Source organism: Pogonomyrmex barbatus, unplaced genomic scaffold (genome assembly GCF_055798465.1).
Source record: "Pogonomyrmex barbatus isolate J1 unplaced genomic scaffold, ASM5579846v1 scaffold11, whole genome shotgun sequence".
Lineage (NCBI taxonomy): Eukaryota > Metazoa > Arthropoda > Insecta > Hymenoptera > Formicidae > Pogonomyrmex > Pogonomyrmex barbatus.
The window spans coordinates 6,566,407-6,583,678 of NW_028297107.1; the positions used below are offsets into that span (position 1 = coordinate 6,566,407).

Consider the following 17,272-nt stretch of genomic DNA (forward strand, 5'->3'; position numbering starts at 1 on the left):
TTGCGCATGATCGGAAAACAGTTCTCGCTCTTGGCTCTTGGTTGCGTTTCGTCAACATTAGAGCTACCGAGCTACCAACAGCTGGCGAGACTGCTACGCTGCAGTATCAGGTCGTTTGACACAACTATATTATGCATCTTTCATTGTTGTTGATCGTTCCGTAACGTATATTTATTTTCGCGTTGCGGAACCGTCGTGTGTCGCGCCGCGTCGCGTTGTCGAGAGAGAGAGACGATCATTCTCGATTGGCGTCGTCCGAACGGTACGGACAAACGAAACAAAGACAGAACCAAAGCTCGCCGTCACAGATTCCGAACGGCTCCATCTTGCGCAACATTTCAAGTATTCCAAGTCCAAGGAACCGTGAGAGTGCATTATCGTCATCGGTTCTAACAATGTCGACCATGTCAACAACGATGAACGACTCCGAGGAATATTATTGTTTTCGAGTGAAGGAGAGAATAGACAGCGAGCTCGGCGAAAATATTGTCATCATTCAGCGATCGTACAACTTCGACTTGAAAAAGCTACGGACAGATCTGGTGAGTCGCATTTCCTTCGCATCCATGCCTGGCACGGATACGCTCGCGATTAAATGATTTTCAATTTTAAGTGGTACAGCGTTAATTTTTGTAAATTATTCATAACTTTTTAAAGTTCCGAATGCACACGTCAGAAGTTAGAATACATATATATTGAGATCGATTCTCGCTATTGAATTATACATTTACCGGAATCTTCTGCATTCGCGTTAATTAACGTGGATAACGGAGGACTCTTATGTCTGTAGTGGAAGCAATTTGGCGTGCCGAAGGACAGACGCATCTTCTACATTGATGATGATGGGGACGACGTCCCAATCGATTCGGAATGCGAGTTTCACGAGGCATTAAAGGTACGCGTCATACGTGCATTTCTATTAGCGTTTTCGATTTGCCGATTCCGAGTCGAGTCAAACACGAGAGAAAAAGTGACAGAAAAAAATATAAAACAAAAAAAGACAGAACTGAGTCGAGTCGAATCGAGTGAGCAAATCGAAAATGCTATACATACATACATACACATATACATCATATACATATCATACATACATATATATATAATATGTACACACACACACACACACACACACACACACACACACACACACACACACACACACACACACACACACACACACACAGTAATTATATCTCTTTTCGAGTGACAATAGCGAATTTTATGAATTTTATTTTTATGAATTTATTTTTTTTTTACAAGAGCAATCAGATGAGAAATACCAAATTTATCTTTCTTGAAAAATCGTCTAAGTTATTAGAGGAGCGTATTTTGACAGGAAGTCATATGAAATCTATTTCAAAATTCGCGCTATCCTAAAGTTTCATCTTCCGCATGTCATGCCAATTAAGTCAATTATTTCCTCTAATATACTACTCCTTAGAACGAAATTTAAATTAGTCGTGTAATCTTTTGTTTAAATATATTCTTCTGATAACTCCAACGATTTTTTCGACAAATTAACAAATAGATTATCGGGAAAGATGATGAGATACAATAATAATTTTAATAATTTTGATTTAGATGATTTTCCAATGTTTTCATAGACTAATTGGAAAAAAAATGATAACAAAAATATTAAAATTATTTTGTCTATTATTAGACAAAAATATATCAAGTGAATATTAATTAAAGTGAATTAAAATTATTAAATATAAAAGTGACATCTTTGTACACAAAATTATCTTCTAAATATTTTTCTTAAAAACAAGATTGATATTATTGCATAAGTAGGAGCAGTAATTTTAACTTAAAGATGTAGACAAATTAAAGTAAGCCATTTCGAACCTTTTCTGTAGCTCGCAAAAAGCGCTTTTGTGGTAAACACAGCGATCCCATTGATTGTGGGATCTTTCCATACACCTACGTCATGCAGTGATGACGAGCAAGGCTCTGAGATTTGTTCGAGCAAAGAACAGCTGAAAAGTATCAATAGCAATCCTATCTCGTCATTTACCGAGAAAAATAACAGTTTTATGTCGGAATCAAATTTTGAATTCGACAAGCAGAAATGCTCAATCCAGAAAATATCATCGAATCAAAAGAACATAAAACAATCAAGTGATGAATCAAACAAGGAACAGATGGAATCGAAGGAAATGGAAATACCTAAAGAGTTGAATACTTCGTTACAATGTTCAGATATGGTTCCTCCTCAATGGTTCATCAAATATATGGAGATGGTAAGTAGTGCGAGTAACTGAATGTTCCTAAATGTGAGTGTAAATATTTAAATAATTTTCGGAATATTTGTTTGTTCATAATGATGTTATTTATCACTTGTTCATCATATTTCAACGTTAATAAACATTTGGTACAAAAAAATATAATTTTACAGATAAAATATAATGAAAATAAAGATTTGCTGAAACAGTAAATGTTATCATTTTACAGATGAAGAAGGACATGGTATCTATGATTACAAATGAAGTAGTGAAAAATGTAACAGAGGTGTTGAATAAACGCCTAGATTCCTTCGCGTATCCACCTCTAAAAGAACTCGATCAGTCTCGAAGTCAATCGTATTCTTCTCTCTCAAAGCGACATCCCAGATGTTCCTTCGATGCAAATGAGAAGACTCAAAAAAGAATGAGCTCTCAAGATGAAGAGCAATCGAGTGATGCTTCGATTGAACGCGTAGATGAGCCGCAAAACACAAATACCACAGAAAATATGCAGACAAAAAAAGATGTGATATCTACAATTAGCCAAGAAGTAGTAAAGGAAATGACGGAGATGTTGAATAAACTTCCCTTAGATCCCTTTATATCTGTCCCTTCAAAAAAACTTGGTCAATCCCGAGGCCAGTCACATCTTTCTTCCTCAAAACGATTTTCTCGACACTTTGATTCCCATTCAAGTGAGAAAAATCAGAGAAAGATGAGGCCTCAGGATGGAGAACAATCGAGTGACGATGCTTCGACGGGTCGCACATACGAGCCGCGAAACACCACGAATACCACGGATATTTCACGTCAATTACAGAAAAATCTTGATCTTATTGGTGCCGCTATTTGTGCGAGCGTCAAAGAGGAAAAGAAGAAGAAGAAGTGTCATCAACGAGTCGCTCAAGTAACCAGTGATAACTCGAATGATGATATCAATAAGGAACAGGAGCAATCTATTCAGAATAACGCGCGAGAAGATTTTATTTCTCAGAGGAATTTACTTTTACAAACGGATTCAATACCATATGACGAACCCTTGGGAATAATTGATAATGAGCTTCGTATGAGTTGTTCCGTCACTGGACATCAAATATTAGATGAAAATCGTCGTAGTAAAGATGCCTGGTGCTGTGACAACACGGATATTGATAAAACCAGCTTCTGGTCGTGTGATCAAGAGGAAGAAGATGATGATGCCTTCGAGATTATTCAAATGCCTGCTTCGGGAAGTAGAGATGAATCGGTTACGCATCCTGAAGAACCTGTTATTGAACAACGACGACATGATAGCAATCGGGACTCGCCCAGTTTCGAACTTTTGTCAGAACCACCATCGCCCATTCCTACATGTTTCATGTATTTCAACGAAGAGCATTTTTCGGCAAATGAGGGAAATTCCGAAGGACAATCGTTACATTCCGCAGATATGAATCCGAAACCGACAAACTCCATTTATGTAGTTGATATTCATGGTAAAATCTACAGTGAACGTCAGTGGATAGATTCCGATGAATGCATTAGCACCGATTTAGAGAAACGGTCTGGTGGAACCTACTCGTTCGTAACAGAGACTCTACCAGTGCAGGATACTTGCTGTTCGAAATTGTCGCACTTGGAACAACGATCGAGCGAACGGAAAAAGGGTCCTCAAGAGGATACTATGAATGACATTTGCGATAATACGAAGAGCTCGTACGACGACGTGAGAAACTCGCATACGAGTTATCTAAACGTGCGAACTCACTGTGACTCGAAGACGCAGTCTCAGTGTAGCTGCGAATCGCAGACCGATTCGAATGACTTCACGCAGAGCTTTCACTCGCACACTACTGATACAACTGACATTTACACTGAAGCTTATGGCAGCGGCAGATATAATGAGCAGATGCCGTCAATGGTCGAAGATCTAAGAGAAACATCGGCAACAACGGTAACAGCAACAGCAACTGCTACTGTGACCGCGACAACAGCATCAAGAAATGGTGTACATGATGTACATGTTAGTGGTGGCTGTACGAAGGAAGCCAGGACAAACGGGAAGAATTGGAATTGGAATAATGCGGACAATTATTCGGAGTGCGCCTACACTCTGCACAACTATGCCTCGCAAGGTACTTCAAACGATGCTTCATACCAGTCCAGTCGAACGAATGGATCCGATAGGCCGAGTTCCAATGTAGGATCGAGGAAGACATCCATTGGTGAAACACTTGGTACCGATCCTGTCCACATTTTACCAGAAACTCTAGTCACCGCAGCTGCTCAAGTCGGATCACTCGCTTACGATACCGCACGCGAAATGTTTGACAAGATACGAGCACACACGGTGAGATTTTAAGCTTAAGAATGTCAAGATGGTTCGCATTTGCACGAAAAAGATTATTACGAAAAGGATTATCTGTTTCAGAGGGAGGATTCTGTAAAGCGTCGAGGTGGAGTAAAAAGTGATGATAAGAAGCGCTTTTTCGTCGGTCCTCTATCTTTGTACTAATAAACTACTAATCCTTCATTTATGATTGATATCTATACGTTAAACAAATTGCTAAATAGATCTGTTAAATGGTGGATAAATACGCAAATTGGATTTGTAAGCATGAAATATCATAGTATTGTATTTTAGATATGGTCCGATCGAAATGTGTACTGAAAGCGTCGTTTACAACATTAGGATTTCTTATCACTCAGCAAAAATCAAGTTTCATGCCGACAATGATTGATCAAGTGACTTGTCAAGAGAGGCCAAGAATGTATCTCATTATTAATGAAAAAAAATTTTAATGACAATGAACCAGAATATGAGTTTAAAAAAATAAAGATACTAGGGAGCGCTTTGTATATACGAGTGATTCTTAATTGCACGCGATAAATAAAAATGGAAAAACGTCCTAAAAATGAATCTCAAAGTAGTCTATCGAATATTATGTTTCGATTTGTCGCAAGAATCACTGTGGAATCAAGAATCAGTGTATACGTGATAGTATTTATAGTGGTACTTGCTATATATTATTTGCTATTATAGAATGTTAAAACTGACCATAGTTGTATAAAATTATGAAACTAATTATATATAATAAAACCCAAGTGGAAATAGGGAGAAAAGAGTGATAAGCTGAGTTTCTATTGAGAGATCGTCTATGGAGAGCGGTTGCTTTGTTTGGAATGAAATTCTTTATTATAATTTTTTCGCGTTCTGTGGATAATATTAGAAGCTAGAAATAGATTAACTATATAGATAGAAGCGCGTTCAATTGCCTTTCGTCCGCTTGTACATTTATCGAGATGAAAGGATGATATCGCCCTATTCGGTAACTGAACGATTATTACTAGTCTACGCAGATAATTTTGCGATCACATCTGAAAGATTACGATTCAGTTTCATTAAATCTGCAGAAGCGATGCAGAATGTAGTAGAAGAATTGTTTATTTACATCCCTTTCGATAAGAAAAGTAATAAAAGTCATCTCTCTAGCGAAATAATGTATCGACGTTTGGCGTAAGATTCGTCTGAAATGTTTAATCAATTTATTACACTTTCAAAGTTCTTGGCTCATGTGACACGCATTATTACAATGTGCTAGAATTTGTAGAAATTTAGTTGGTTTTGCGGAAATAAATGATATTATATGAATTAGTTCAGATTATTAGTATATAATAGATAATTAGTATATAAATATTTGCGCACGCAATTTTGAAATTTTAAAATTAAAATATACCTCCACATATTTATTAAATTTTTATTTTATTGTATACAATTCAAAAGTAAAATTTAGTATTTGTATAAAAATATTTTTATACAGTTTTTGTTAAAAAATTATTAATTTTAAATATTGCTTATTATAAAATCATCATTAATGTGAAATCGTTTTCAATACTTTGCCATTAAAATTTTTTTGTTCGCTTATAAAACTTCTCATTCACAACAATTAATTTCTAAAATTCCTATAATTTTATAATTAAATTTTATACAGTTGAGCTAATTTTCTGTCATTCATCACATTTGTACAATTTTAATAATTTGCTAATATAATATCGTGCTATAATTTTAAAATATAAAAACTATTAAGAAAAAAAAAACTATAATCTTATTTACAATTGTTAAAGTTTTAAATGTCATTTCAAAATATAGGATATTTCATTTCTTACTCTACGGATTTCTATTCACTTTTGTACAGTAGAAATGCATTATAAATGCTATTCGGCGGAATGTATTTTTTCAGTCTGCCATAAACTCTTTGGTTGAAAAACAAAGAGAAAAAAGTAAGTTTTTATATGAGGGAAAAAAGTTCCTATACCTTGTCGTTCGAGGCTAATAAATGTTCAATAAAAATGAACACATCCTCGATGTACAAGCAGTAATATCTCTTACATTTTAACAAGCCACGTATTCTTATCGTTCGAATAAGAAAACACGTGAAAATTGTTATTTCTCACTCGATCATCTCTCATTGTCATTTTTCATCCTCTTTATAGGCTGGATTGACATTTCCATTTTTCCTATCCAAAGGTATGGCTCCATCAGGATCTTCCTCCTCTGGTATTTCCACATATTTGTAGAAGATAGTCATTATAGCAAATATAGTTATAACTATCGCCATTAAACCCGCATACAAAAAAATTTCGTAAACCTGCAATAAATAAAGGAATTCGATTCATATGCATTTCATTTAGCGCTCGATTAAAAGACATATATATTAGAAATGGGAAAATTAAAAGAACAGACACTTTAAGAAGAATAAAAAATTATGTGAATTTTATCAAGTAATCAATTAATCACTTACCTGTTCCTTGAAGGGACGCGAACCCTTTATGATCACCACGATTAGATTGCCGAAAGCCACGCTCAGCAACCAACCTGCTTGCAACAGGGATTTCATGCTCACCGGAGCCTGAGAGAAAGCAAAGTGTAAGCCCGTCACCGAAAACATTACCTCGGCCATTGTAATGATAATATATTGTGGCAACATCCAAGCCATGTGCAATTTATTGGGTGGCCTGACCATGATCGTTTTGCCGGCAATCTTTATATTGGGTACGTGAGCACCTACTACGGTGTATAACCCACCAAGTTTGAAAGGCACATTATTGTCCAGCAGATTTTCGTTCAGATAGACATCGTATTCACCTGGACTTTCGATTTTCTGTGGTTCCGATCTTAAACTAGTAATCGGAATTGATACTATTGGAGTATTCTTATAACGTACTGTCAAATTGACATTATTGAATTCGGGTGCTAGATAGATGAGACTGCGGATCATTGGTTTACCCTTGTCTGGTGTGTCCACTGAATCTTTATAGCTTAATTGTAATCCCCGAGGCGTTATAACCCAAGACGTTGCGGTGGCCTCCTCTGCCGTAATTTCTAATGAATGATGTTACTTGTAAAATATGAAAATACAAAAATGATTTTTTAGTATCTAGAATCTATAAATCTACCTTTGATATCTGTTATCAAATCGGTATAGCCCATATTACTGCACTCTTGAAGATTTGCTATGCAGGATATTGTAACAGATTTATTTGCTTTCACTTCTAAAAATTCCATACTTAATGCGTTTATTTTTGTAATATTTTGGTTTTTTATATCTAGACCCACGCTACAATTCATTGTATTGAAAATTCGGATTTGAGCGGATCCATTTGTCGGTAATGGTGGCAATAATTTCTGGAATAAAGTTTAAAAAAATTCAAATAAAAGATCACGTTCGTATTTCTTCATTTTTCAAAGGTGTATGGTCGCATTAATCATTACATACAAATATAAAAGTTTTCTCTATCATTACCATGATTTCTATTTCCACAACACCGGCCGCGATGAAAGCAACACTGGCTAAGAATCCGCCGACAACAAGCTTCTTCAAAGGTGTATCGATGATGTGTATCTTGGCGAAAAATGGATAGATACAAGTCTCAAAGATTGGTATAAAGATGATGATTAACAGCGGATTGACAGCTTGCAACTGATCGGGTAACAGTGTAAAACTACCTATCTGACCATCCATCCGTGTTGCTTGAAATGTCCATTGAGATCCTTGCTGATCATAAAGTGCCCAAAATATTGGTAGTGGTACGAACATTTTCAAAACTTCTAGTGAGACTTTAATATCTTCGATCAACTTGCTATCGTAATCATCATCAGCATAGTCGAGCCAATGATCACGTTTTCTTCCTTTACCATTGATTTTATTGCCGATTGCATGCTTTTTGAAACATAAAAAGAAGACATTTTCTTTAGAGAATTTCTGAGATCGAGAAGATTCATGAATCTAAAAATTTATATAATCATATATTTAAAGAAAGAGATTAATAAAGAATTCTTATTTCTTCACTAGAAATTTTAAAATTTTAAAATTTTAAAAATCTAAATAAATTTATACGATTCTTTAAAATTATATTTAAAGATTTACTGATTTCCGCATTTACGAATTACAAAACTTATATTCAGAAAAGGATTCAGAATCATTATAAAACATAAGCGAATATCATCGGTATAATTAAAATGAATTAAAATATTCTAAATTATTTGTATATTATTTGCATTTTTAAATAACAAATTTTTTTTAATTATACAGATAATGTTCTTGTATGATACATTGTAGATAGTCTTTATATCGCGAATTTTCGAAGTTAAGATGGTTTGATATTTCGATATTCGTGATATACGACTTACGCAAACGCATTTGGAAACCTTGATGATGAGATTGCCCGTGGGATTGATCATTTTATATAATCTTTTTCCCAAAACAAATATCACTGAAAATAAATTCTTATTAATGCCGCTGCATCTGTATGAATGATAAATATATGTATCTCATTCCTTACCGATTGATGTAATCATCAAAACGGCTGGCACTAAAAATGCCACAAAGTAGCAATCGTCGTTAAAGCATTTTGTTTCACGGATCACCGGAGTTAGCAAAGTGGAGATTAGAGAGCCTGTGTTAATGGAAAAATAGAAAAGAGAGAAGAACATTGCCAATTGTTTTTCCTGCTGAGGTATTACAAATTGATCGCCTCCGAAAGCCGCCACGCAAGGTTTTATCCCGCCTGTTCCAAATGCTATTAGGAATAAACCTATCATGGAAAATTCTCTGAAAATTATAATATTGGAAGCTTATTCTTTTATCGATAGAAATTTAACAGCCTTTAAAATTATCATTGGAATAATATTCAAATTGAATCATATTTAAATAGTATCTATTTAAATTTAGATATAATTTTAAGTCAAAAAGAAATTGTAATTGAATGTATGAAGCTTTTTTTAATCTGTGTTTTCGAGAAATGTTAATTCAAGATTTTAAATATATTTTAGGTATACCGACCTTGCAGGCAATCCAAAAGGTGCTGCACTTAAGGATAAAATTATTTGTCCAATTGCATAAATAATGCTCAAGTAAAAAATGGTTCTGAACTTTCCAAGCCATGAATCTGATATGATCGCACCAACTAGTGGGAAGAAGTAGACGAAACAAGTGAAGACATGATAGATTATTGTTGATGTATCTTCACTATATTTCAGCATGTTGAACAGGTACAGCGATAGGACGGCTGAAAGATAATTAATATATTATATCTATTAATTAACTTGTGTCAATTCGCAATCTTTCAACAAATTCCATGTAATTTGTATTAAAAGGTTGGAAAAATAAAAATAATGCAATATCTATTGTTCTGCATACGGAGATTAAATTGCATGCAAATTGTCAACTTATACAGTTGGAAATCTATTGTGTTCTTTTAATTGAGAAATTTTATATCCAGATAGTTTCATCCAGAATTCTAATTAAAAAAGCAATTGTTCTAATTATCGTAGCATTATTTTTAAATTACATAGATTGTCAAGTGATTGACGTTAATACTTGAACTGACATTGATGATTTATATACTCACTGCGCATTCCATAGAAAGAAAATCTCTCGCAGAATTCATTGCTGACGATGAAGAATACCGATTTGGGATATTTCAGCTTCTAAAATCAAATTAAATATTTTAATAATTAATTAAATACTGGAATTAAATATTTTTGCAGGTTTTAATTCTGAAATTAAATTTATAAAATAAAAATGGTTTTTAATTAGTTGAAAAATAAAATTATTTTTCAGAAAAACTGCTGTTGTCCCGAGTTACAACAGCAGTTTTTCAAAGAAAAAAATCTAGCGTGATTACATTGACCCGATTAACATCACTGTGTACGACAGGTATATTTATTTTCCAGTATTTCCCAGCGAAGATCGAAATGCGAAGGTCGTACCGACCGAATTATCATTTATGTCATATGTCTTGAATTTAACGATTAGGGATAAAAATTTCAGAGACAAGATAAGAAAATAAACTTGTGCCGTAATACTTTGTGTGAGATAATTAACGTTTTCACATAATATCAATTGCGAGAACGCATATTTGTTTTTTTTTTTGCTTAATTTTTTTTGCTCTATCTTTGATAAATGATGTAGTTTAAAATCTAGATATATGCAAGTATGGAGCAACATAGAAAAATTTAATATATAAAATAAAATATTACAGAACGCTTATGTATATTATTATTATTAATCATTCTGTAATATACACATGTAATATAGTATAATAAAGACAATTCTGTAAATGCGTAATGTAACAAATTGTGGTGCAGTTATTTTTGCGATTAGATATCTCAAAGCGAGTTGTTCGTAGATATTATATAGAGGCTTGATATAATAATTAAAAACCTGTTTATATTTCAAAGAAATTTCGACGTAAAGAATTTATTGTGGGAAGTAATTAACTATTTTTAACGCCGTCCGTTTCCAGTTATTGCTTTGTCAATTAAGTTAATGATAACATTGTTTTCTCAGGGACATAGCTGAGTATGCGAACGTTGATAGAGAACATTGATGTAAAGTATAAGTTGCATCATTGATATCAGTTAATGTAGAAAGACGCATTTGATTAATATTTAGTTATAATTTAAAAGTTGCGCGATATAATTCCACATTGATATGAAATAATTTTATAATCTATAATTAATTTCTGAGATACCGACGATAATAACATTATCATTTAAATAATATCTTAAAAATTGACATATCATTACTAGTTGTTTAAGACGCACTTCCATTTGTTTAAATGTTTACCCGTTTTATTATTTTTGACAAACAAATATCCAAATGCGGACCGGTACAAACAATAGAATATTCACAAATGCTGATAAAAAAGGCAATCTTTTGTCACATTTGTACGTATAATATAAACATAACAAGTCGCTAGTAATACAGAGTTTTTATCTGCAATAATCCGTACTTTTTAACCGGCGATTGCCACGAATCAAATATGAATGTCGATAATACTTATCGAGTAATTACGCTGTAGACAGATCGATAATGATGCATGTGAAGAGCTTTAAATGATCTACTTTCACAGATACACAATAATATCAGCAATATTTATTATTTTAGATCGTAAATGGAAATGGATTTTTCGATATTTGGACAAATTTTCAAACTGGACTAGAGAATTTTGAGGAAAAACTTGTGTCTCGGAGAAAGTATAGTAGTTGACCGCGATCAAGAAAATTAATCGGGTATGTTGAAGTGAATGGAAGTGAGTCAATGAACCAGCTGTAAATTAAAAATCAATGTATGCTCTCAAGTTATCCATTTATGAATTATTCCAGTAATTTAAGAATATATAAATTATGTAAACATGTTTCCAATATATCAGCGAAAATATATTAAAAAGATAAAGGTGTTATAGAATATTTCTGCAGATGAAATTAGTTTCTATATGAATTTAAATCTGCGTATCTGAAAATCAAGTGATCTCGTGTTTATGTAACTTCAATTAAAGACATAAGATACAACACAGTCAAATTAAACACGAATCCGCGTTATATTTTTAAATAAAGCTATAAACAAACAGAGATATCTCTTTTCGCAATACGTTTGGAAAGACTCTAATAAAGATTTCGTCTTTTCCCTAACAGTTTACAAAATATTTTATAAAATTTATTTTTATAAAATTTTCAAATATCTCTTTTTTACATTTCGGAACAATAAAACTAATTTTTAGTCTAACAATAAACTAGTCTACTCTATCGGTAGCTTTTAGAAAAAAAGGCACGATCAGTTAAATTATTCGGTATTGAGTCTTGTCGAGTAAGCTATCGTTTGTGATAAGACAATAGGTTTACCTGCTGCACGTGCATTTTATTCACAACCATCGTATGCGCAGTAGATCGATAGCGATAGCGATCACGATTGGGAGAAAATTAATATCGATTACTATCGTTTCACGATCGTTTCATCAGTGGATATTGCGCCCGATATGTCACAATGTTCACCTATGCCCAGATCGAGAAGTGACGATGACCGATCAGTCGTCGCAAACTTCAATGACTCCGCTCGTTCGCGCTTGTACATTGAGACTGACATCAGCGGCCATGAGTGAGCACAGTAGCTACCAGAGTAGGTAGGTAGGTAGGTTCTACCAAGTAAGCACAGTGTATCGCCTCTCGAAGCGGGCATAATACACACGTGACAGACAGGCATTACATCGTGGTATGAGCGTGTAATCCAGCGCTGTTCCGACGTAGTATTTGGAACAACGTGAAAGTACGTGGTCACACGGGGCCACGTGCGATCGGACCACCACTGCCGATCGTTTTTCGCAAGTGGTTCAGGTACGCGGATGTGATTATTCCTGATTTACGGTCGATTAATCTCGAATGATTACGAATTTCTGTGATTGGAAAGCGCGTTCATTGTTTCCACGTTAAAAATGTGGGAATGTAAAATATTAAGTCAGATAAAAAGTACAACACTGTGACTTTTGATAATTTTTGAATTTATTATCTCTCTCGAATCTAATAAATAATATTTATGTTTCGACAGTCGATCCAGCGAGAGACAAAACGCATCTGTGGCTAGTAAATGCCATCATCATAATTCTAATAATAGAAATCTATTGCTTGTGTTGCCGACCTCAATGACGTAAATTATACGTTTACAGAATAAGAACAGGAAAAGTCGCGCGCATTTTATGTAGTGTGATTATCAAAATATACACTGTACAAGTGCATATTTTGATTAAAAATGCTGAGGCATATCCAATGATTCAATTGTTAGATTCCATTCTCAGTAATATGACATATTATACACTCATATGACATATATGTATATATATATATATATATATATATATATATATATATATATGTTTATATGCTATCTTTTACATCTATTCGTATTATCTGTAAATTATCTATTAGTAGAATGATTACGATTGTAGACTGCAATCGAATTATTATGATTATATCTTTCGTTTACAATTAAAGATAAGCAGTGAGAAACAGATATGACTGTACAAAAATCAAAATCGGTTCAATCCTATTGGAAACAATTTTTTTTAAATAAATTAATCAAGTTTACTTTTCAGGGTCTCAATCTATATCAGCTTTTCCGAAATTTTTTGCCAAGGAAAATCTCTCGTTCAGAATTCGTTATAAAAACTGTTGAAACTTTATACGAACTTTCATTTCAAATTGGAACATCGTGTATATTGCAGAACCTGTCGTAAAACGGCAAAGTTGAATGACAAGCAACACGGAGAGAACAGAAAAGTTGCTCAATAAAAACGTGGTCGATCGATGTGAATGTAAATTCGATGGAGACATTTATGCGGGACGTTTATTTAAAGATTTTGCAATATTGAAAAACGGGAAATGAATTCATCGGCAAGAAATCGCCAAGAATCTTATATCTCAATTTTTTTTTCTCCTTAAATTATTTTAATCACTAACCGTTCATACGAAAATACAAGTCGCGTATTGCCGCACTGTCGTCATTGAATTTCGTAATGCTCAATACACACTTAATGCAATAATAATTTTTCAAACTTGGTGCTAACGTTATTAAAAAATTGTGATCAAAAATAAATTTGTGTAAATCATAAAAGTTTGCACCGGAATCACAGGCAAAATTATCAGACAAAATGATAAAATGAGATAATCCAATCTTATCTATTTATCTATCTGAAATAAGTGTTATCTACTTTGCAAAAATGTCTCTAAATATATTAATAAACTATAAATAGTATGAACGTATAGTATGACGTGTATACACGAATATTTACAATTTGGATGCTGAGTTTAATCTCACCTCTTCTTGCTCTTCGATATCATCTTTCTGATTATGTGGGTGATCTGAAACATATAATATAAACATATAATATATAAGAAATTAACAAAGGAATTTATATGAAGGAAAATCAGCTTTTTATTATTAGAATACCTCCACTTACGATGATACAAATTGAATGATTTATAACATTGATCACGTATTTTTATTCAAAAATAAATTTAATCATTGCTAGCACAGCCAGTCTTAATCTATCTTATTGTTAGAGAAAGTAACCGAGATGACCGATTTTGACGCCATCAATATTCATAGTGACAATTTGGTTGTTTAAATTGGGTCAGGGTCCAATCAAGCATCAAGCCGATAAAAGAATTATTAGGCGAACAATTAACGATGATTAAACTGCCAAATATTCAATCATATAAATATTTATCACAATACAGCCTCTGAAAACATTAGATTTAGCGAAATCAGATAATGCTCGTGATATGCAACAATATATTTACGTCATTTTTGTTCCGTTACATGATAATTTTTATCAAGCTTCCTGTATTAATTACAATCTTATTCCAGATAAATGGTGTTGTTAAAAAGATACAAAAAAGATTTATCTCTGTGTTTAGTAATTACCGCCGATCGTATCGACGAATGCGATGCTTGACATTCTTCGGTAAGATAAGACTCTTTTATTGGATTGATCTAAAGATTTTTGCAAAATTCAAAAGAATTACTATTTGGATTATTGGATTACTATTTAGATATACTTATTATCAACGTATTATTGTCTTTTGTTTCTAAACAAATTAATTAATTGAAATAAAAATGTACTTTTCTATCTATCAGAATTAAAAAATTTGCTTATTTCTCTATCTGTGTAGTTGTAAAAAATAAAGTATTTCTATACAATTGGAAAGATTGTTTAATATCTCGAGGTATTTTCTTATTACTTGTTTATCATTTGCGCAAACCGTTTATCTAAATGAAATAAATATGAATTTTTATCCACAAGAGATAAGAAAATCTTCAACAGTTTAAACATTTGTAAAATTGCTTTATTACCTAACATTTACTTCTAAAGTAAATGAAACGACAATCACCACTAATCTTACATTCCAATAGCACTTGTTTAATTATTTTCCAACTTTATGTCGAAATTAACTAAAACTTCATTTCTTTAGTTAATGAGTTAATTATTTACTGATGATAAGCAAATTATATCTCAATCACTTCGAGATTTATCAACTAATATAATTAAATTAACAAATTGATTCAAATAGACATATAAAACGTTTATGATTGTGTCTGGCAGTTGCAAGAAGTAAAACTTATTTTTATTAGAAATAATATTTTTGTCATCGAATTGCAGTAAGAATTCATGGAAATTTATCAGAGAAACGTTCTCATTTCGTCAATATCTTGGATCGCGTAATCGCGATTGATCGGATTGTACATGTGTAAAAATATTCAAGTTCTAAGGAGCCAAGGAACAAAAGGAGTAAGGATACTGCATAATAGTGATATTCTCTCTATCTCAATCTATTTAATTAAAATAAACTCTTATATATTCTTATATTCTTTACGTGTACACACGATGAGAGCCATTAAGAATAAAGTAAGATCGCCGTTGTATAAAAAATTAGATACCTCGGATCTCATTTTCGAAATTTTTTCTCTTCGACGGGCCCGATGTGTCCATTTTCACCGATTCTCCGTCGTTCAGCTTATTCTCACGACGATAACTCGGACACTGGTTCGCCTTTTCGAATATAACACAAAGCATCCATTCTATCGCTTCTCATCTTATCTATTAAAACCTGTAAACAAATAATCTGATTACAATGACAGGTTTATCGCGCTGCTCTCGAAAATTTCAAGATTTTGTAGACGGATGCGAAAGGAATATTGACGCTTGGATTTTTCATGCTGTGAAATCTCAAGTGACTTTTTTCTTTTGGTATGTATTAATTCGTTTCTTGCTGTTAAACGTTTATGTAATAATCAACGATGATGAATTTATCGAGTTTATGATTTATAAAAAAACAGCATTCATTAAGAGATTTATTTGTAAACAGAATTAGTGAATAGAATTATTAACTTTTCGTACAAAGTTTTTTCGAACAAAGTTGCTGGCGAAAATCTATCAGTCATCTCGATAAAGAATACTATAGCTCGCGTTTCGAAAGTTTCAAATCTAATCTTTTTTCATCTTTAATTTATATATTTCTTCACGGAAACGACGAATGTCGTTATAGTGCAACGAAACGATGAACGGAAGCAAGATCCTTCTTCCCTTTCAGAGTCCAGATTATATCAAAAGAAATTAAAAATTGCGTCGGACGAATGCCTATAGACACGTGTTACGCACGTGCCTCGAGCGAATGCAACGTGTCAAGGAGCATCAAAAGAAATGTTAGAAGTTAAAACACTCACGAGGTCTAGTATGTACTTGGTTTTTAAAAATGTACACTCGCGCATCTGTGCATCGTATTACCGCATCGATGATAAATTCGTTGTTTCAAACGTTTGACCCCGACCCTTGATTATAAAGCGGCCAGCTGCCTCTTTTCTGCGGTTTCGAGATTTCCAATTACAAAAACATCTCTGAATTTCCAGGATGTTTCATCATAGATTTCCTAGACGTTTTAAAGGCAGGATCTTTACTTAGCTTTTGGCCTCGGCTAATTGTACGCTATTTGTACCGGAGACCGAAGGACTTCACCGCGTCCCCGCGGTCTCTACCTCTTTATGTTTTCCCTGCAAATATATAAATATATGATAAGATTACGAGGGAAAGCTTTTTCGATCTTTCTTCTAATGTGAAGCGGACGACGTTATATTTCGACCTGTGTGTTTTGGGAACAGCGGGTCGATTAGTGCGAGAACGGGATGAACGGGATGGACGGGATGGACCCGCGCGAGTGTAACGGTAAAACCGTTCGC

The 17,272-nt window shown here is 33.4% G+C and overlaps 2 protein-coding genes across 3 annotated transcripts; one reads left to right on the top strand and one right to left on the bottom strand.

The window, feature by feature from the left end:
- Positions 1-16: 16 nt before the first annotated feature.
- LOC105426524 (uncharacterized) lies at positions 17-5,853 on the top strand. Its single transcript, XM_011637785.3, has 5 exons — positions 17-542; positions 791-895; positions 1,857-2,240; positions 2,452-4,551; positions 4,633-5,853. The coding sequence occupies exons 1-5, from the start codon at positions 396-398 to the stop codon at positions 4,714-4,716; spliced, it is 2,820 nt and encodes a 939-aa protein (XP_011636087.2). The 5' UTR covers positions 17-395; the 3' UTR covers positions 4,717-5,853.
- A 92-nt stretch (positions 5,854-5,945) lies between these two features.
- Positions 5,946-16,895, bottom strand: LOC105426531 (solute carrier family 15 member 1). 2 transcript variants are annotated; one of them, XM_011637794.3, is made up of 11 exons: positions 16,763-16,895; positions 15,977-16,146; positions 14,354-14,397; positions 10,113-10,191; positions 9,545-9,770; positions 9,045-9,313; positions 8,893-8,975; positions 8,006-8,422; positions 7,659-7,887; positions 7,004-7,584; positions 5,946-6,850 (listed from the first exon to the last, which is right to left on the bottom strand). In XM_011637794.3, exons 2-11 carry the CDS (start codon positions 16,110-16,112, stop codon positions 6,674-6,676), a joined length of 2,241 nt encoding a protein of 746 aa, XP_011636096.2. In that variant the 5' UTR covers positions 16,113-16,146; positions 16,763-16,895; the 3' UTR covers positions 5,946-6,673. The 2 variants fall into 2 exon arrangements, with proteins under 2 accessions (XP_011636096.2, XP_011636097.2); XM_011637795.2 differs by lacking the exons at positions 14,354-14,397; positions 15,977-16,146; positions 16,763-16,895 and adding an exon at positions 12,388-12,679.
- Between the last annotated feature and the right edge of the window lie 377 nt (positions 16,896-17,272).

Excerpts from the sequence above, each read along its gene's own strand:
- LOC105426531 (XM_011637794.3), bottom strand. The coding sequence starts at position 16,112 with ATGCTTTGTGTTATATTCGAAAAGGCGAACCAGTGTCCGAGTTATCGT. Across the intron at positions 9,314-9,544 it reads CCTTTTGGATTGCCTGCAAG|AGAATTTTCCATGATAGGTT; the intron begins GTCGGTATACCT and ends TATAATTTTCAG. Across the intron at positions 8,423-8,892 it reads AGGTTTCCAAATGCGTTTGC|CATGCAATCGGCAATAAAAT; the intron begins GTAAGTCGTATA and ends TGTTTCAAAAAG.
- LOC105426524 (XM_011637785.3), top strand. The coding sequence starts at position 396 with ATGTCGACCATGTCAACAACGATGAACGACTCCGAGGAATATTATTGT. Across the intron at positions 896-1,856 it reads AGTTTCACGAGGCATTAAAG|CTCGCAAAAAGCGCTTTTGT; the intron begins GTACGCGTCATA and ends CCTTTTCTGTAG. Across the intron at positions 2,241-2,451 it reads TCATCAAATATATGGAGATG|ATGAAGAAGGACATGGTATC; the intron begins GTAAGTAGTGCG and ends ATCATTTTACAG.